Below are 21,970 nucleotides of genomic sequence, written 5' to 3'. Positions count from 1 at the left end.
ACAGATGCGATCACCTTCATGGAGTTCTAGGCGGTTGCATCAAAGCTGCAAGAGATGAGTTTCTATGTATTTTAGTGTACAACTTTTTGAAGGATAGACATTGACAAGTATTGTGTTTATAAAACAAAAACAAACCCAAAAATAAACAAACAAAACCAAAAGAAAACCACCCTCAAACCCCAAACAAACCACGAAAAACTAAATGCAACCTAACCTGAAAAGGTATCTCTCATTTCTTTTTTCTGGCAACCTTTCATTTTTATATACTAGCCTAGCAACTAGGCAGGGGTAGTGTTAGCCCTAGGTTACAACTCTGATTCTTTTATCTTGTCTGTGGTGTCGTGGTACTTTTTTATTTTTGTCTTTTTTGTTTTTTTCAAATGTTAAACCACCATTATATTAATGGGAACATCAGAGGTTCCTGGGATTGCTCCACTGTCTCCTTTGGGAGACTTTGGGTAGTATTAATATCACAATAGATGCAGCTTGCTTGCAATTCTTCTTGCCCTTCTTAATTGAAGTTTTTTGGCTTCACCAAGAAAGCTAGAGATACCTGTGGTGTTCGCCATGTATCTTGAAGTGTAGGACATTACTCTGAAGGGTAGGAGGAAGGTCTTACAGTCCCTTCGTGGGGAGAAGAGCATAAAGCTTGCCTCCTTCACTGCTCGTGTGATTGGTTTAACCCATGTAGGTGACAGACAAGTACCACTGCCTGGTTCTTTTCCTGCTGTGTTTTGAGCACTGATAAAGTTCTAACTAATGGAAGATGTTTTAACTCGACTTAGATTTTGGATTTCAGTGCCTTTTAGAAGTTGCTTGTGCTGGTGGTGATCTTGGTAACAGACAAAAGCAGACCCATGAGTATGTGGAAAGCTAAAGAGCCTCCATGTTTGACCAGCTCCTTAGTTGAGGCTTTTTAACCACTGCCTTGGGCTTTTACACCAGAATTCTACACAAGGCTTGTTTTAAGGTCTTTTCTTGTTCTTTTTTTAATCTGGGTGTGGCGTCTTTGTAGTCCTATTCCATCAAAATTTTATGTATATTCTTTTGAAATGTTTTCTTTGAAAACCAGAAAATAATTCCTACATGTTTGAAAAATACTTTTCAATAGAGAACCATTAAAATATATTTATTATATGTCCATGAAGTAACTATTCTGAACATGGGAAAAAATCATCTTATGAAGACCTGATGTAATAGACAATACTTCTAGCATACAGATGCTGCAGATGTACAGCTGCAGCAGGCGCTTATCAGGAAATGGTTAAAACATCTCATTTGTTCTAGGTCTTGTCACCCAAAGCACAACAGAAAACACAGACTTTAAGAAGCTCTTGGAGTTTAGTGAGTGGTTAGAGGATATCTGCCCTCAAATCCTGCAGCCCATAGTTTAAAACTTGTTATAACTTAGTGTACTTCTATATATACATAAAAATATACATAAAATATACTTATGTATGATATATACAGTAATACTCAGTACACTAAGTATACAGTAAACACCAATTCAGAAGTGTAAAAATATTCTGTTCAGTTATGTAACAGGCATGTAATTTTTTGCCAGCTTTGATCTCTGTGAGCTAATTTTGGTTGTTCTTGTAGAGCTGCTGTACCTTCAAGTCAGAAAGCACCATTATTCTAACTGTGGAAATGGTATTCACCCACCAATTCCCATATCTCATTATCATCTTCTGGTTTAGCTATAGCTGATTACTTACAGAAGGAGTTAGGTGTGGTATAAAAACATTAAATGAACAAAAATCTTCCTCATCCTTGTTAAACTATTCTAATGCCGAGTCATATTCTTAATTGAAAAGGTCTCATTTCTTTATGGAGTTTGTATACCATGGGCTTTTTGACTAGATCAAAGAATTTTCTACTGTTATAATTGTCTCCTATACAAAAGTACTCTGACTGTCATCAAGTTGGTTTTTAAGCTTCATAGGATATGACAGATGAGCTTATCGATGTCCTACTAGAAGAGATGTTTTCCAGAACAGAAATTTCTCTAGATACTCATCTTTCAACTCTCTGAATTCAGGCATATTCTTTCTGGGAGGAGGCCATATTGCTAAGCAACAAAATTCAGCAATGCGTTCAACATTACCTGTCCATATAGTGATCTGCGATATTTTTTCTTTCCTTTACAAGGCAATATCAACAGTTGCATTTCTCCCTTTCAGGAGAGTGAGTGTGCTGAATGTGTTTTCCATTAGTTAAGTAAATTGCCATTATCCTGAACATTATGTTAACTTGCAGTTTTCCAAGTTACCAGTTACTTGGTTCAGAAGAACCCAGTTCATGAGCTGTTCATGGTGTTGTGTATGTCACATACGTATATGTGTACATATACCCCTCGCCCGCACATGCTAACCACCAATTTTGTGACCGTATGAAGGAAAAAAAAAAAAATCATGTAACTTGTCATATTTCATACTAAATGAATAGAACTTGAAGTCAAGGAGAAAGAATGGTAAATAGATCGTTAGTACATTGAAACTCAAGCCTTTTAGAATAAACCAAAATTGTGTCATGTGTCCCTAAAAAACTAAAGTATCAACTTCTCCAGCTTCCATATTTTCTGCCAATTAGAAATGGCAATTGATTTTTAATTAAGCAAGGCCTGTGAAATAAGATTTTTATTTTTCTAATTGTGAATGAGTACCTCTATAATTAATGCACATGCATACATATATAAATATGTGAAAATGGGAGAAGAAAGTATGAAAGCAGCTATAATATAGCTAAGTTAGCTATATCATATATTAGATATAATATATAATTTTAATATATTTGTTTTTATTAGATATCTCTTTATATATAAATGTCTATAATATGTATTATATATTGGTGAAATATAGCAAATATAACTAAGAAGTTATAAAGATAATTTAGTATTAAGTTTCCACGCACCATTTGTTTGTGTGAGTCTCTGGGATTATACAGCTGCTGTGGGTCAGAGTTCTGGAAGAAGTGCTGAAATTACTTAAATCATATGTAAAACACTGGTATAAAAACAGGTAGAGTGAGTTGTATTTAAAAGTGTATTTGAAAAGATAAGCCTGAATTAATTCTCCTTTATTTAGAGGCATTCAGGTTAGCACCATTGCTGTACCATTCGTGAGGGGGGTGAGGAGGGAGAGGGATTTAGCAACTTTCTGCCGAGTTCATGGAAGGAGGTGAAGTGTGCCTTACCTAGGTGTCAGGTACCCAACATAATAGAAGATATCATCTGTAACTTATTTGTTTCTTGCTGTGATCTTTTTCCCTCCACTGTGGGAAAGGAAGTCCAATGGGAAAATAAATCCTGTGTTGGATTTCTTAATAGAGATTGAATTAACTTACTACACAAACAATCTGATGAGGACCTTCTAACAGCAGTATTAGAAAAATATTGTTTTTAAAAGCTTCATTCCTCTAATCATGTAATAAAAATTTTATTTACTAATAGTCTTTATAGTGGACATTGTGTACTAGGAAAAAATTCCAGCATACATGACTTACATGTAGCAAAAAATGCACTTGTATTTGTTTTGTTTCATCCTCAGTGGTGGTGTTTGCTTCAGATTCTGATAAAGTGTGGGAACACGCTACACACCTGGCTGTGCTTTCTGTAATGTTAAGGCTGAGTTTGAATGTGAAAAATAATTCATGGTATTACAGTTTAGCGTATACTTTATAGCTATCAGAGCGGAAAAGCTGCTTCATGTAATTCTAGTCTGCAGACTAGAAAGTTAATTGCTAAATCAGTTTAATACAGAAAAGTATTGCACCTTGTGACTCTCTAGAACGGAACTGATTAGTAAAAGTGAGCACAGCAAAATGAAGTAATTCTTATTGACAACAGCAGATAGGAAACCTTCAAAATTAGCATATAATGCAAATTTAATGTATTTAATCTAAGTATAGTAAATAATGAATTTCCTTTTGGCATTCAGTTGCGAAGTTAAAAATCTTGGCAGAATATTGAGTGTGAAGTTAAAATTCTTAAAAATGGAATAATACTGCCAGGTGAACCTTTTCCCTCATTTTAATGGGTACGGATAAGTACTTCTGGTGCTACTTGCTTGTTAATTGCTCACAATTTGGGAAGAGTGTGTGTACAATTTTCCTTTTCACTTAAGCTTTATCTCCTGCCTTTTGTGGTTGATACTTTCAGTAAGCTGATATTTATCATTCCTTCTTTCAGACTAAACAGTACGGTACCAGCAGGAGTATTTAAACAGGCATAATAAATGGGAAATCAATTTTTTATTAAATTCTTTTTTCCCAATATATAATCTAGCAGCTGTTTTCAGTTAACTGATTTAACTACATGTATTTTAGGTATGAGTCTGTAAGAAAATTTTAATACCAGTGTATCTTAATGATTGAGGAATGCACCTTTAAATAACAATTTTCCCCCCAAAATTAGTGTTTAGAAAGAGCCATGAAGTTTGCGTTTGAAGAGTTCCATCTCTGGTATCAATTTGCATTGTCCTTGATGGCAGCAGGAAAAGTAAGTCATAATTTTTTGGGTGTAATTCTTGTTTTGATGGCTTTTGATACCTCTTGGCACTTCCATAATTTTAATCTGTAGTGTTTTTGAAAATAATTCTAATCCTGAAATCAGCGAAGTACACTGTACTCCTAGTGCTGTACAAATGCCTAGTGCTGTACAAATAATATTATTTCAATAGTTTCTCAATTAGGAAGACTGAAAGGTAATGATAAGAACTATCTTGCCAACAGGCTTAAGCTAAGATAATTGAATATAAGTAGTGAGTTATACCAGATCGTATTACCCAGTAACAACATGTTTAAGTGCTGTTTTGATGTTCGAGTCTTATGCAATATACAAATATACAAATCAATGCTGATTCATGATGCTCTTGCTTTTTTTTCCTTTGGAAATTTCTGACTGTGTATTTTTTTTAGTATTACCTGTCTTTGAGACTGTATTCTGTGCTATTCAAGTGATTTGGATTTTTTTTTAAATTTTGTATAACCTAGGAACATATGTTATCAGATGCAATCTTCTATTTTCAGGTTCTTTTGCTTTTCCTTGTCCTGTTATGGAAAACAAATCGCATTCATTATGTAATGTAAACAATATTAATTTTTAAAAAGATTGTTCTCAATGGCGGTATTTTGTTTATCTTCACTATGGGGAAAAGGAATGGTTTGTATTTTCTTTAGAAAATATTTTTAGAAGTACATTGGTTCTGTAGGGGCTTGATTCTTCTTCCCATTCTCTGTTTACTTAGAGTCATCTTCTAAACTGTGGCTGGACGGAGGCAAACGAGGAGCAGTACCACTCTTACACAGTCTTATATCAGAGCTGTTCCTCAGTGCTGTTGTAACTCCCAAAGAGCACAAAACTACTGCTTGTTCTGAAGACTCTGTCCTGTTCCTGCTCTTTCATTTGCCTGGCGCAAATGCTGTGAGCTTACAGGCCTAACAAAGTTTTAAATGTATTTCAAAACTGTTTTCTGAATCCATTGGAAATGCATTCTGGGCCAATGTTTCACTGAGGACACTTGATGATAGTTTGTAGGGGTTAAATAATGACAGCAGTGCCTGAAGTCTTGTGTTTCACTTGCACGAGCAGTTGTGACATTGTCAACAAAATGTTTAGTAATGTCTCCTTTGCATGGGAAAAATGGACTGAATTATGGAAATGGGTATCTTCTGTCTGTGGAACATATTTATGCTTTTAGTAATTTCAATGGAAAATGTCTTTAACAGTCTGCTCGAGCTGTTAAAGTCTTGAAGGAATGTATACGTTTGAAACCAGATGATGCCACTATTCCACTCCTTGCTGCAAAGCTCTGTATGGGATCTCTCCACTGGGTAAGCTTTGCCAGTCTTTGTTTTTTTCAGCAAGAGCTGTGCTAAAATGCAACAAAATCTTGGTTTAGGGATGTAGCGAATGCTTTTGCACAGTGACTGCATGCACTTGGTAATCTGAAAATACAGTACAGATACATATATGCATGTGTGCATCCCTGTTTGCATGGCTAATTTAAATGTAATCATTGCTGTCCAGTATTTTATCAAGGTAGCATATCTTGATACTGATCTAAGACACAGCTAAAAATGTGTTAGAAATTGCAAGTTGGCATACAGATGCTAAAAATGCAACTTAAAATTCTGTTTCTTCTAAGCAAGAGGAAAATAACTTTTTTTTTGGAAGAAAATGAGACAGATCTCTTGTATTCCAGAGACTCTTCTGGTGACCCCATGTTTGTAGATAGCTGGCTTTCATGAATTCCTAGTGGGGACAATGTCTTTTTAAAAAAAGTTACTGGAGTTCTATTTTAGATAACCTTGAAATTGGTGTATCTGTACAAAAAACACTAAGGTGATTAAAGAACTTTGTGTGATTTTCAAGATATACATGTGATTTTTAAAAGAATGTATGTATTTAAAAAAAGGAGGAAAAGAGAAGGGAAACCTGAGAAAATAGTGCAGTAGCAGAAGTGTGACTTGCTGAGTCTGACAGACACCTGGAGGACTGTGTACAGTTCTGGTCCCCGCTATACAAAAAGGATGTGGACAGGCTGGAAGGGGTCCAGAGAAGGGCCACCAAGATGATCAAAGGACTGGGAAGCTGCCATATGAGGATAGGCTGGGAGAGCTGGGTTTGTTGAGCCTTGAGAAAAGGAGGCTCAGAGGGGATCTCATCCCCATGTACCAGTACTTTAAGGGGCAGCTACAAAGAAGATGGAGACTCCCTTTTTACATGGAGTCACATGGAGAGGACAAGGGGGAATGGACACAAGTTGCTCTTGGGGAGATTCTGACTAGACATGAAAGGAAAATTTTTCACAGTGAGGACAGTCACCCATTGGAATAATCTCCCCAGGGAAGTGGTTGACTCGGCCACGTTGGACAGCTTCAAGAGTCGTCTGGACAGAGTGCTGGGCCATCTTGTCCAGACTGCGCTCTTCCTAGAAAGGTTGGACTAGATGATCCCTGAGGTCCCTTCCAACCTGTGATTCTGTGTAAAATAGAGTCTTAATTATTAACGTAGATCCTAGTTGGATTTGAAAAGTAATTTAAAAATGGCAAAAACTATGGTAAGTTTAGAATGATCTGCATGTTAAGTGCCAGAGTTTCTCTCAACCATAGGAATGGGTGCTTCAGGTTAAATCTGTGTTCTTTACTCAGTATTTAGCAGGAAAACTAAGGCTAATGAAAAACGAAATAGTTCTTAAGAGCAATCGTAGCTGAGATTTCAACAGACTGAGTGTGCATAATATACATGCTGTGTGTCCTTTAGCTAGTTTTAGACTTACGTGGATGTTTTATAATATTTTCAGTTGGAAGAAGCTGAAAGATTTGCCAAAACAGTTGTTGATCTTGGGGACAAAACGTCAGAGTTCAAAGCAAAAGGCTACTTGGCACTGGGATTGACTTACAGTCTGCAGGCTACTGATGGTAAGATAAGAATAAACATTCACATTTGGAGATTCCCATGTTGCCTAAAAAAGGGTACCTAGCAGAATGCTAGACTTAAAATTAAAGCTTCTGTGTGCAACCATTTTTTTTCAGTCAATGTATTAAAACTTCTTCAGTGAGCATGTGGAATGAAATCTCTTGATCTTGCATATCACTGATTAAATCTATCCTTTTCAGCATCTTTGCGAGGGATGCAAGAGGTCTTGCAGAGAAAGGCTCTTCTTGCATTTCAGAGGTGAGTGGGTGTTAATCTTTTCATTTCGTTCTGCTGTATGTATTGAAGAGCTTTATTATGTGTTGAAAAGAGGGACTTGTAAAAGATTGTGTAATGAGGATTTCACCTCTGGGAGTCTCCCTTCATGAGTACAGAACATATTTAGCATTTACTTCATCATTTTCTGTCAGAAATATTTAAACTGATTTCTAAGGATTTCCTTTTATTTCATTTTGAATACATTTGTATGGCTCTCTAGTATAAAATATTTGCTCAGAGGAGTATTCTGTTCTGATCTAGAAGGGAAAATGGTATGATGCAAGGTTTCAAGTCATGGTTCAATGTGATAGTGTTTCTAGAAGAGCTGGTCTCTGATCAGATTATATAGTAGGCTTTTGCAATTATCTCTAGAGGCAGAGTGAAAACTGAGGACCTGCTGCTGTGGATGAGGGCTGAAATGCAGATAGGAAGCTAGGGGGGAAATGAAAAAATTCTATCTGGAGATGTAACGGCGTAGGCAGCGACAATGCAAATGCCCCATCTTCCAAGCACCTTAAACAGAAGTAGTGCTGCTGCGGATGACAGTAGCTTGTTCTCAAGGGTTTGACTCTGGAAACAAAATGACAATAAACAGGTGAATGAGAACATCTCTAATTATAGAAGAAACAAATCTTTGTGGCAAAGCTGGCAGGAGTGCTGCAACATCTAAATATGTCTCTTTATGTTTATATTCTCTTGAAAACCCTACTTGGGTGAGATAGGCTTAATGCTTCAGGGAAACTGATTTGTGCATTAATGTGAATGCGAAGTCTGAGATTTTTGTTGGTGATATTGTATCTGAGGGGATAGGTTTGAAAAAGTGTTTTGCAGGTAACTTTAGAGTGAGGCTGGTACACAGTGGTCCGTCCTTTTTCTGTCTTAACTATTCCTTTCTATCTAAATATGTTTTAACATACCTTTGCTCTTCCGGTTCCTTAATGTTTTAATAGTTTTTATTACTTCAGCATTCTTTCTCCCTTGTTGAAACTGAAGTTTCTAGCGCCTGGTTTATACCTCAGTTCCTCACCTCACCCATCCTTCTTACCACTGAATTAATCATCACTGTTGCAAAAATACTGTGCTATTTCTCGCCATTTCTACCCGTACACTACTCTTGTGGTTCTAATAGTGATTTGCTTTCTTCTGATGATTCTTTGAAACAAGAAGGGATGAAATGAACAATAGCCTGAAGCTAGTCTGTTCCAGTTTGGTGCCTGCTTACTCTACCCTGCAGTTTAGTATAGCAATTCCCAAAATCCTGGGAGTCATTCCTTGCTGTCGATCTGTCTGGAAATTTTCCATTTTCTGAGGTTTGAGGTTGTGCAGCGTTTTGACCATGCGTAAATATGAGGATGCTTTTATTGGTAGCATACTGCTTATTGTGGTAATATCTTATTAGGTTGGAAAAAGAATAAGTGGTTTGAGTCAATACAGAATAAGCAATAGGTTAGGATAACTATTTTTCAAACGATATTTGGCTTCTTATCACTGTGAAATTACTCTTGCACACTCTCTATTCAAATATTGTTGCTTGGTTGTGTTATGTCTTTCACCAGGAACTTTTCTGTTTCATTCTGTACAGCTGAACAAAATAAGCATCTTGATACCTTCCTAACTGTTCAGTTTTTAAGTCTTCCTAGCAGGGACTAATACCAACTGAAACATGAAAACATCTAGCATCTCTTCAGTGAACCATTACAGATGTCCTTTAGCTGTATAGGTTGAGTGGAACTTCAGTTTTGTAGCGATATGGAGCTTTGAAAGATTTGTGCTAGCTAGCAGAATATAAATTTTCACACAGAAAGTCTTGGGAACTTGAGGATAAATTGCATCTGATTTCTATGCATCTTTCTGATGCTTTGGGGTCTCCTTTGTTGTTTTCTTTTTCCAGTTGATGCAACACCCTAGAAACAATGTTTTGTGTTTTTAAGTGCATGTTCCAGGGTATTGATGTTAAGTTACGTGTTCATCCTTTCTGCTGCCCTTTCTCAGAATGCACTTGTACATAGGCTTTTAATTAAAGTCTCTTTCAGAGGTTTTAGTAATGTACAGGGTGTATGTTTTAAACTCTAGTGAATTGCTAATATTGCTGTCAGTGATATTGCTGATATGAGTAGCTTGGACTCCACACAGAATCTTGAATAGAATGGTTTGGCCCTTGAAAAGAACAGAGTTTCTGAATATCAAAAATCCCATAGCTACCTTCTAAGAGAAGGGAAAAAGTATGTTTTGAAAGGTGATCTACATATTAACGTGCTCCCCACTTGTGTTCATAGAGTGACTCACACCTCATAGATCAGCTGTACTGGAAATACACTGCAGTGTGATTGATAATGTTGTTGGTTCCTTTCGGATCTTACCGAAAAAATGTTAGCACAGAGTGTATGTTATGCTTAGCCTACCAAGGTCATGCCCACTTTCTCTTCCCATGTCTTAAAAATAAATATTTTCCAGGAAGTGGAAGGTGAAATTCTCCATTCAGATCCTACACAGTTTATAAAAAAAAGCAGCTGTACTGGACTCAGTATTTTGATCTGCCAGGTGTTTTGGTTTTTTTTTGTTTTATGTGGGGTTTTTAATCACTTACCTGGGGGACCAATTCTTGAAGAATACAGTTATGTTTTGGACCCTTGCCTGTGCCAGATTTCAAAGCTACCAATTTGTGATAGTGGCCATTTGAGAAGGTGCTTGTTGCCATCTTCACACAGTGCTGAGGAGGTGTTTATTTCACTAACTTTTTTGGTTTTTTGCAAGACTTTCAGTGCTTTTCCTGTGGTTGGCATGAATTGAAGTTTCACAGAACTCACCAAATGGTTGTTAGATAGTAACAGCTTTATTCTTTCACTAGCTGAAGCTTGGGTGACTGAACAAGTACTCTCTAAGTTAAAATCTTTTGTTGTCACTTAGTCTTGCTTAGTTTGGGAACTTAAATTTAAAAAAGGACTAGTCCTGGACCCTATTAGGCTTTATATTTGACTCCAATCTCCAATTTAGAGATAAATTTAACAAAATATGAAACTGTCTCCTAACAACAAACTACTTAGATACATGTTGGATGCAGTTGCTAAACTAATGGAGTTGTCTCTTTGGACTTGAGAAGACAGAGGTTCATGATGAGTAAGCTCTTACACTGCCTTTTACTATAATGCTATGATAAAGAATCTGTCTAGCCTAGATTTCTTTTACGTTGCTACATAGCAAGGTGTTCCGCAAACTTAATCTCAAAGCCAAGAAGTAACTGGCTTTCGAGGAGGTTTGGCATGCTGGACTGAAAATGTGTTTAAACTTTGGGAGTATGAAGAATGAACAAAACTCTGATCTACTTGGATGCTACTCTTCCTCTTTGACTTCTGTGGTTCAGAACTGTCCTGGTCATGGTCAGTGTGATGGCTTGGGTACTTCTTGTGCAGTTGACATAATTCTTGTCTTTGAAGGCATGTTGGTTTTGGGGATATTTTGTTTGGTTTTTTTTCCTTTTCTTAGATAATTACATGCAGTGTTTTTTTAGGAGTATATTTTAATTGAAGTATCATTTTGTATTGCTCATTTTTAAGATCTATACTGATATTACATAATTTCTATTAAAAGTGACAGAAAAGTCACAGAAACAAACACCACTTATCAAAATAAGAGCATACATGTAGTGATCTGAATATGGGTCCATGAATATATATGCATTTGGTGTGTATGTCTAACCTAAAGGGGGAAAATTCACTGCTTTTTGTTTTATTTCTTTGTTTTTAAGGGCTCACAGTTTGTCTCCAACAGATCATCTGGCAGCATTTTACTTGGCACTGCAGCTTGCCATATCCAGACAGGTTAGTTGTGTTTTAAAAGTGCAGCCTCACACTATCATATAAGATTAGCATTTTTATCTGTTGATGGATACTGTTGAAGATTTCTTCAGTAAAAACATGGTTTCCCTTGTGCATATATGCATATCTATTGGCAAAAAAACACACTAAATATTCTCACTGAACACCTTCAGTCTTGTACACTTCGGGTTCTGTCACAATAAGACATGTCAATCAATTTGTGTTTCACCACTTACGTTGCTGGATGGAGAGAGAAAAAAGTAAATTTTCACCCTGTTTTTACCTATTACATGTAATCTCTGCTCAGACTTGTTATGTGGAGAGTGGGAATCTTGAATCTATTCAATAAGGATCATGACAGTGCTTAAATCTTGAGTATCTGCTAAGATTCGTGCCTTTTCTGAATACTTTTAGGAGGTTTGGTTACTGTGAACAAAACTACAAAAATGTGTTTAAGAAAACTGGAAAATATTTTAAAGCTATAAAAGAGATCACAGCTCAGTCCAACTTGTTCAGCTGTTACGTTTAAAGCATTTAGGATTCTACCATATATCACATGAATGTGGATAATGTGGAGCTGCTTTGTATATATCGTAGTAAGCCTTTTTCTGTGCCATGTTTATTTTAGGAAGTAGTTTTGGACACAGTAGTTTACATACTCTGGGTGACTACTTTCAGAGACAATAATTACTAATGAGTAGCAGAGACATTGGACTATTTCATGCAACAGTAAAATGGATTGTCACTTTAATGGCAGAAAATATTTTTCAGTAGCAGGCTATGACTTTGCACTGAATTCCAAATGTATCATGTTGCTTAATTAAATTTCTTGGTTTTAACACTTAGTGTACTTATTTTGAGCAAAAGCACATGCAGGTGAGGAGATAAGGAAGTTCCACGTGAAGAAAAGTTACTGTTACACTGTAGCTGTACATTTTAGTTAATGTATTACAATTAAAATATTTTCAAAATAATCTAGAGATACAACCAATACTTGAAAAATAATAGTGAATATTTTAAAGGGCTGAAGGGAACTGTTTTAATAAAACCTTTATCTTATTTTCCAGGGCTAATACATTATTTAATTTTTACTATTCACTGTAGAGCATCAGGTCCATTTTAAACTTGAGTAGTGTCTTACAGGAGTCTATAGAATTCTGCATGGTGTCCAGGTGAATATTTTGAAAATTTTATGGATGTGCAATCAAGTAATAGGCAATACTTCTAATAGTGGTGCTTTCTTTTTCTGCCTCTTTTTTTTTTTTTTTTTCAATCAGATACCAGAAGCTTTGGGTTATGTTCGTCAGGCTCTGCAGCTACAAGGAGATGATGCCAACTCTCTTCATCTCCTTGCACTCTTGCTATCAGCCCAGAAACACTATCATGATGCTTTGAATATCATTGATATGGCCTTGAGTGAATATCCAGAAAATTTTATGTGAGTGAATGTCATGTTTACTTTCTACACTTTCTCTCATATTTATTTTTCTTATTCTCATTCGTTTCAAAGGGGGTGGATTTGAAGATTGGACTCGGTTTCTTTTTTTCTTGTTTTTTTTTTTTTTTCAACAGTGTTCCCCCCTGCCCACTTAGTGCAAGTCTGCCTTTCATTAAAGGCTTGTTAAATAGTGATTAAGGAGTTGGTTTTGGAAGGGAGGCTAGAGCTGGATAGTTGATCTTATTCTTTTAGATAATTTCTCCATGTTGCATGCTTTGGAGTATTTTTTTGTCTTCTGCTTTTATGCAGTATTCTAAGAAGGATAAACAGGACTTTACTATTAGCAAGGATACATTTATCCCATCCTACAGAGAAGCCTATGCATATTGTATGTAATCTATTCTGTAAAATACATCATTACAGAGAGTCTCCTCTTTTGCCTGTATAATAATCAGCCATCTGAAGTTGGCTGATAGACAGCGAAACATATGAACAGGGAAGAAGCGCGTTTGGTAGATGTTCTCTTGTTGTTTAAGAAAGAAATCATTCTTTGTATTTATTATTTGTGTTAAGTGTATCTTAAAATACATTTGGATTTTGTATTTTTGTAAGTTTTTTATTTATTTATTTTCTTACGAAAATCTTGTTAAAACACTTCGCAGAGAAATATCTCAGCAACACCTTCCATTAACTTCCAATGTTCTGTTCCGATGCTTTACCAACAGTCACTAAAGTTGTAATCCATAATATTACAAATATTACAAATATCTGAAATGCTTGTTGAGACAATTTTTTGAAATATCTCAATCTTAACTTTTAAATGACTGACCTGTATCATAAGTTGTTACTGTATGATTTCTTTAAGAATTGTTAGTTTGCAAATAGGGATTATAGTGGTTTTCCTACCTGTTCCTTAACATATCATGCCTCTTTTTTGCTGACTGTATAAGGTACTGGTGCCTTTCTCCTCATAAATCTGACCAGGACCTCTGTTGGTATTACCTCTCCTCAGAACTTCTGCGGCTTGCAGCCAGTTCTGTGCTTTTGTGGCCTTTTGCTGTTTCTCACTTCCTGGTTTATCCACACACATATAACCCCTCTCTGTTCTTATTAGGGGCTCCACACATGCTTCATGATTTCAGAACTGTCTAGCAGTTCCTCTCCCAAACAGGTCTGTGCTTTACTGACCTGTCAGTAAGTAATGGTTTGAGAGGCAATTGAATCATCAGCTACCTAATTTTATATCCTATTATTGTTAAAAACAAATATGTCCAAACCACCATGATCTGTCATCTTCTGTCTGTTCTTGGTTCATCTTCTGCGACTTACTGGCAATGCAAATGACAAAGAAGCAGCCACTATATCTCTCAGAACATTAATGGTCCAGAAGTAATTCTGAAACTGCAGTTCTCCCTATTGTAATAAGAGAACAAAGGATCACTCAGTAAAATGTTTAAATTTACTCTTGTGAGCATTCAAAAGGTATCTATGAGTTTTCAAATATGGTTCATGGCCTTTCCGTACTTGTTTATAATTGGATCTTGTAGTTAAACACGTTGCCTAAGTTGTTTTAAAGAATACTGATCTCTCTATTAATGTATGCATGTCTATTAATCATATGAGTTGTAATGGTGGTTCTAAATTGTTTGTCCTGTTTTATAATAAAAACACCGTGATGATACAGTGTACTATGTTGCAACCTACTGGTACAGATCAGGGAATTTGAGAGGAATATCTTGGCAGTAGGAATTACCATCAGATGTGGCAACAATTGCTGAAGAATCCAAGGTGAAACAGAGCTATATGTGTATCTAGACAGTCTTTCAATGTCTTGTTTTTAGTGCTGTCAGGTTAATCCTGATTCCCAGAGAAGTCAAGGATATGATTTAGATTCTTTGTGTGCTCTCTGCAATTGATACTGACAGCCAGCCAGACACATCTGGTCAATAATAAAATTTGGATTGATTCCTTCATGTATCTGGGTTATTTTTGCAAGGATTTATCAGCAAAACCTCCAAGTCTACAATCTGTTCTTGCACACTATGTCTGGTACTCTGGAAATGGTTGACAACGTGTATATGCATATATATAAAATATAAACCACAAATGCTTAGTGTATTGTTGACTCTAGTTTCTTATTCTGCAACTTCTGTAAACAGTACAATCTTCACGGTACTTCCTAGCAGACTGGGAAGAGATCCTCTTGAGTTCATCTAAGGCTTGCTGATTTTTATATATACTGAAACGTTTGATTATTTAGCTATGGTATTTTATTGGCTTTTGTAAACACTTCAAATATCATCATGTTTTATGTTCTGGTCATGTCTGCAATCCCAGTAAGCTGAACTTTTCTTGGTATTCTCTGTATTTCTGTTAGAATGAATCCATTCCCTCAGCCTTATACGAATTGATACTTTGGTAGCTTTGCAGCATAATAAATCTCTGTACTTGGAAAATATTAAACACCAGGCTTGTGATTTATGCTATTTCTTATTTCTTTTTTTGTTATCCACATACCTCAGTATGCTGTAATTGCGTTGCTGCACTGAGTGCTGTCCTGCCCTGTTCACAGCTGTGTGTTCTTTTTGTTTTGCTTTTCTTTGAAAAGAATCTAAATTTTCAGAAGTTTATAATATTACGTCTTTGTAAAATGCCAGAGGTTGCAAGGAAGTTGTAGAATACAATGAGTCATGCTGAGAAATGGAGACTTGCCAGTGCTCTTTTGTTGTAGTCAATTAGTACATACATTGCCTGTCAGTTTTCAACCTTTGAAAATCTGATGCATTTCTAGAATTCATGGTCAATGTTTGAGTATAGCAAGCATACCTTCATATCTTAAATTAGCATTAACCTTCCTGCACTAAAGCTAGAAAGTTGCTGAACAAACATGGCCAATCAGATAATGATTTTTTCCCCATGCACCTCTAGGTCAGGAAGTAGAAAGAAATTCTTCAGAGCCAAAGAATTCTGTCCCATCATTATCTAAAGGAGTGGAAGGAATGAGCAAACATCACATTGTGCTGTTAGCAGCAAGGTATAGCTTTTTCTTTGAATAGCGAGTTGATTGTTCTTCCTTTGTTTGTTATATTGGCAGCATAAATATGCAGTCTGCAATTATCTGAGACCTTAAGGGGTATACGAAAAACTATTGGTGAAAATCTAAGAAACCTCTAGAAGTGAAGTAGGTGTGTAGTAATGTTTTCTAGGAGAAAATATTCAAAATGCCAGATATTTGCTGGATATCTATAGCACTATCATTTCAACCTTTTTATAAGGTTAAAATGCTAGGTTGTAACCACTCTACTTATAAACAAGTTACCTGTGTTTTTCAGAGCAATGCAATCAGTTGTCTTCTAAATGCTAGCTAACCTCTGAAGCCTCCTGAAATCTGAGAGTACTTTGATCCAGGGACAAAAAGATATCTAGACAAAAGATTACTGAACAGTTTAAGATTACTGAAAAGATTATGAATATTCTGCTCTGGTGAGATGAGTGGGAGTAAAGTGCCAGCACCAAAATATCTGAATAGGTAATCTCAGTCAGGTCCTACTGCATTTAATTTAATCTAAAGTTATGATGTTTTCTCCCCACCTTTCATTAGACAGCTTTGTCCCTGTAGTAGAAATGTGAAGTTCAGTTCTTCTACAGCTTGACAAGATTTGAACCCATGGATAATGCAACTGAGAGTCCTAACCATCGAACTGTGTGGGAGACTGGGTGAGCTGATCCATTTCTCCTCTTGAAACAGAAGCAAGGACATGCTGCCCTGAATGCAAAGGGAATAGGCAGGAAGGCACAATATCTTCTGAATTACTAGAGTGCTTAACTGTGAGGGAGGCTTGAGGTCTTAGCCGCTTGGGTTTTCCTTCAGTCGTATTTATTTTAACCCAATGATTGCCTACTCTGAATGTATAAGTAGTCCCAGAGGTGTGCATTACAGTCTGAAGTTGTATTCAGGGTGCAGCAGGGTAATGGTGGTTGTGTTGCATTGGTTCATATAGGGCTGGTATATCTTGTGCAATATGTATAGTATGGTTATATGTGGGATTACCTGAGGAGCCTTATTTGCAAGCTCCTTTCCATGACTGGCTACTGTCTTTTTGTGCTTGTTATAAGGAATCTATATCATAGTGTTTTGAATGATACAAAATCTTGAAACAACACTTCCATCTGTTTCTACTTCATGGTTAGTCAAAACTAGATTCTCAGTCAAGGGAGACAGTTAGGTTTCTTAATTAATTACTTGTGATACAGTTAATCTTAGCTGTTTGGGGTTCCCTCATTATTTCAAGTGTTGGGGCATGTAAAGATGAGAATACTGCCTGAAATTAGTGTAATTAGGTAAATTAATAAATATTAGTTGCTAATTTTATGCTGAAAACTGAACTGCAATGGATAGCAGCTGACAAGCTTTTAAAGTAGCAGAAGTAGGGAACAGCAGATGGGTTATTTGAGGAGTGCAAGCATGTTATTTTAATGTTAAGTACTCTCAGAAAGGAGAGACATATGGTAACAGGTTTGAAGACAACTGAAGACTAGGTTCACAGTTTAAACATTTACATTTGTTGAAGCGTGATGGAAATTTTTTTTTCTTCCAAGCATATTTTGCAGAAGCATCAGGCCAATATGTCACTCCCCTGAAAACTATTAAATCCTTTCCTTCCTGACCCTCAAGGGCTCTTTCGAGCTACATTAGATTTCCCAGAATCGCAGAGCATTTTAACATCCCTCTCAGTTCACTGATTAACAAACTTGTGTCCCTCTGGGAGTTGTCCAGGTGGGCATGACAGAAGAGCTGGTTGGTGCATGCAATGTATGATGATCCATACACTGATGTTTTGTCAGACAGGGATGTATTTATCAATTAAAGCAAATAGACTGTGTTGTTGTGTTTTCCTAAGATCGGCTATAGTTGCACTGCAGCATGTGGTGCTGGTTAAACTTGCATTTTTTTTTTTCTTTCCCCTTGATGAATAGAGTACTGGGAATTATTTGAGGACAAGTCAAATCATGTTTTGCCAAAATCATGTCTTTCAGGTTGGTGTGTAGATTCTTGTCAATATTTGACAACATTCTTCTTCAAATCCATTCCATTTTGATCCTATCTTGGGAGTTAAATGAGTTTGTCCTCAGGAATGATTTTTCTGTAAGTCATGAAAGACAGTGTCAGTTGTTTGTGTTTTTTCTTGTCTTCCCACTCCCCTCCCCTTTGGTTGTTATGTGCTTTTACAGAATGGACCATTTAAAAAGACACTTTTGATAGGTAGATGTTACTTTATACAACAAATTGGTCATTGCCCTTAGGGTCTTATCCCTGAATTATATTTGCCGGGCAGTAGATTCTTCTTTGAAACTTCATTGAATGAGTCCCAGTTTGTGTCATGAGCTGGCTGCCACAGAGTATTCAAGGCAGGAAAACAAGAAGTTTTCAAGTGTAGTTTGTTCTGGTTTTAGTCAGAAGCTACCTTCATTACAGTTTACAGATTTACATTTTCTTAAGGACAGACATTAAGTTCATAAGACAGAATACAGTATACATAAACTCCACCAAAAGTCACAGGAATGACTGCAGCTTTTCCTTGTGAAGAAGCAATGCTGCTGCTTTGTGAACAATACATGGGAAACAATATTTCAAAGGGGGCAGTGGAGGCCATCCAGTGCACACCAGGGATATGTGTTCATGGTTTCCACAAAGTTGTGTTATTTTGAGGCTTGAGTGCTGCTGCTGTTCCATCTTTTGCTTGTTTCAGATTCAGGCTTCAAATAGCAGTCTGAACTGCCTACTTTTACTTCATCTATGTTTCTGTATGTATATGGGCTTCCCGCTATCGGGGATCTGTGGAACTGAATTTGGAGGAGCTTACCCTTACGATTAATATTGGCACTGTAGAAGTCTGTCACTTCTCCTGAAGCTCTTAGAACATGTTTCACGTCTTTTGGATATGTTCAGTGATTGAGAAACAGTTTAGGAGACTTTTTTTATTAAGTTAAATGATTTTGTGGAGGTTTTACAAAAAACTAGATTTGGTACTTGACCTGTTGCCAGTGTTGAGAATCCAGTGATTCAGTCAATTGGATTTCCTGAAGGAACCAGATTGATAGAAGCAGCTGAAAAAAATACGTAAGTAGATATTGCTAGTTGTGTTCAGTAACCTCTTCTCATGAATTGTGTCTTGTTAGCTTGCAAATGCAGCGTGGATAATTCAGACTTATTCCTGACTGTTGACACTTTGAATAAAAATGAGAAGCAGATGTGATTAATTGGGAAATAGGAAACTGGCTTCAGGATAAGAGAGAAATTGGTTGGATAGCTATGTCACAGAAATTCAAAAGAAATTACTAGGAAATAAGATTAATTTGTTCAGTCATGCAAAAAGTTATTTCAAGATGCTTATAAATGATGATTTTTCGTGTTTTGTAACAAATTATTTATACCTTTCCTGATACTACAGCTTCCCTTGAATACTCAAAATGGACTAGACTGACTCTGCAAGGGTTTGCTTTGCAATTGTAGCTGACATTTCTATTAATTTCTTCCTGTACTTTGATTATCATGGTGATAGAAGTGATGTGCCTAACATCACTTGAATGTTTAAGTACATCCTTTAGAAAACTATATGTATTTCATAATCTATCTAGTTTGATGTTGTCATTCTCCCTGTAGGTTAAATTTTTGTCGTTGTGTCATTTTGTGTTTTGGTGATCATATAGATGTTTTGGAGCTGACTAATGTGAAGCTGTAAGCTTTCTACAGCAAGTATTAAATAGACAGCTGTCAAAACTGGATGCTCAGGTTAAGAGTTTGAAGCCAAAAGGGTCAATTTTTTAAACCCCAGACCTTCTATATATCTGAAGTTGCTAAATTTGCTTTCATTTTTCTATTAATATAGTTTTAGCTAAAGCATACCTTCCAGAGGACATCCAATCTTCATAAAAACACATAAAAAACTGGAGAAGCCATTGCACCATGTGGTAGCTTGTTTCAGTGTTTCAGTTACACTCTTCATTAACACTGTATTTTTGTCTTTATTTGAATTGATCCCTTATTTGTTTCCAGCCATTGGTTTTTATATCGTTCTTTACTACACACTCTAATACTGGTGACTTCATACTCTGATGGTAGCTTCTATAATCAGGTCACCTCTAAAAGTCCTTTCTGATAAGAATGTCAGCAGACTTGCTGACAGTAGAGCACTTTCTCTACCCCTGCAGTTATTTCTTGCACTGTTGAACTGGAGCCAGTTTTCATCACATGTAAACAAGAACTGCACAAAATATTTCACTATCACTTATCACTGCTTTATAAAGTGAGTCACCTGCATCGTGCCTGTTGGAAAGGATTGTGTTAATTATTTTGAGCATAATTGCTTCGTTTGGGGGCTTCTATTCAATTAGGTGTTTGCTGGCATTATTATTTGCTTCTTGGTCAGTTATTTCTATGATGCATTTCCACATTAGAGTGTAAAGGCTATATTTGTTACTATAGCTATACGCTCGGTTTTTTTAAAAATCCAGCTTGAGAGCTATTAAGCTGTGCTGCTGAACAAATTGTTTGGAAAGTTTCCTACTGTGCTGTTATAAGGATCTTTTCATTAGGATAGTATATTACACATAAATTAGAGTCCTACTGGATTCAAATGGAATTCCCAAGCGAAGAGTCTTAGAGCAGTCAGCCCTACCTCCTCCTCTTAAAAGAAGCTACAAACTTGCAGACAATAAACTGCTGTCAAATTCTGGATTGTGAATGAAGGAAATGCTTGGAACTATAAAATTGTCTTCTAATTTTAACCTTTTCCTTCTAAATCATTTATTTATGAGCAATTACAAGACTGTCAGAAGGGCACTTGCTATTAGTATGTACTAACTAAGAGAAACTGAATTTGCTACAGTTTGGCTTCTTCCTCCTTCCTCATTCTGTTTCCTGTAACAGTCAGTGGAAGTTTTTCCTATATGTGTAATCGTTGAGTGCAAGGAGTGGCTGACTAACACTTAATTTAGGAAAGGTGAATAGACTTAGATTCTTTCAAATCATCAATATTTAATAATATTTGTTCAAACTTAATTTATGCATTCTGCATACAGCTTTCCCACTTCAGTGACTCTGTGGGGTCCGTCAGGTAACCTGATTTAATTTACAAAAGCAGTTGACACTATGACTGTTTGTTACAGAAACAAAAGGCAACTGTATGAAGTATGCGTGTGAATGTGTTACATCAACGTAGTTACTTTTTTCCCCTTAAGTTCAGATCATATGAAAAGAAGCCCGTGTTGTCTGTTTAAAAAAAGTTTATTTTCAGACTCTAATGTCTTTGTATAATGTTACATTCTGCATCACCCTTCTTGTGAGTTTTAGGTTTGGGGCATTTTTTTTATTTAAATACAGGATTATTGTCAGACTAGTTAGTCTTAAGATTTCACAAGTCATGCGTTTAGATTTGGTGATTTTTTTAATGGGTTTTTTGTTTGTTTTAACATTGTGCCCAGGTTTAAAACCAAAACAACTTCTTCTGAATTTTCCTAACATTCCAGGATTTGAAGTTGTGGGATATATCAAATGGGCACTTAAATGTGAAACAAAAATGAAATATTATGTAACTCTACACAGAACTGGTATGTCATCTTTCTTTTATACTCTAATAAGTAACAGGCTATCTGTCAGAGTTGATTGTTCATAAAGTTTATTTTTATATGTAAGCTACTGTAGAAACTAATGTGTTTGTCAGGGAGACCAAGCTATTGTTTGACACTTCCTGTGTGGCTGCTTTGTTGGTTGTTACCATATTTATGAGACTCACAGTATATTAATTACTTTTCTACCATCTTTTAATAACTGATAATTATGTTTGCTGTAGAAGGTTTCTCACTCTGAGGGACTTCAAGGAGATTCCTGATTACCACTGTGCTGAGTGACAGTGCTCTAGCAGGCAGATCTGGTGGAGGAATGATAGCATGTTTTATTGCCAGATTTGAAAAAAGAATTGGGGAAAGAAAAGGCAGGTCTCTTCCAAGCAGTTGTGTGTG

General features: G+C 36.2%; 1 protein-coding gene across 6 annotated transcripts in view; it reads left to right on the top strand.

Moving 5' to 3' along the window:
• Nucleotides 1-21,970, top strand: part of TTC7B (tetratricopeptide repeat domain 7B) — a 145,603-nt gene that overhangs the window by 65,635 nt on the left and 57,998 nt on the right. For all 6 annotated transcript variants that reach the window (XM_075103706.1, XM_075103703.1, XM_075103707.1 and 3 more), the window contains 6 exons: nucleotides 4,415-4,498; nucleotides 5,728-5,832; nucleotides 7,305-7,422; nucleotides 7,621-7,678; nucleotides 11,442-11,514; nucleotides 12,789-12,949. In XM_075103706.1, coding sequence (XP_074959807.1) covers nucleotides 4,415-4,498; nucleotides 5,728-5,832; nucleotides 7,305-7,422; nucleotides 7,621-7,678; nucleotides 11,442-11,514; nucleotides 12,789-12,949 — 599 coding nt within the window. The remainder of the gene's footprint in view (nucleotides 1-4,414; nucleotides 4,499-5,727; nucleotides 5,833-7,304; nucleotides 7,423-7,620; nucleotides 7,679-11,441; nucleotides 11,515-12,788; nucleotides 12,950-21,970) is intronic.

The sequence above is a fragment of the Phalacrocorax aristotelis genome, chromosome 9 (assembly GCF_949628215.1).
Source record: "Phalacrocorax aristotelis chromosome 9, bGulAri2.1, whole genome shotgun sequence".
Taxonomy (NCBI): domain Eukaryota; kingdom Metazoa; phylum Chordata; class Aves; order Suliformes; family Phalacrocoracidae; genus Phalacrocorax; species Phalacrocorax aristotelis.
The sequence above is the reverse complement of the archived record's forward strand: the minus strand, read 5'-3'. Positions and strand labels throughout refer to the sequence as shown.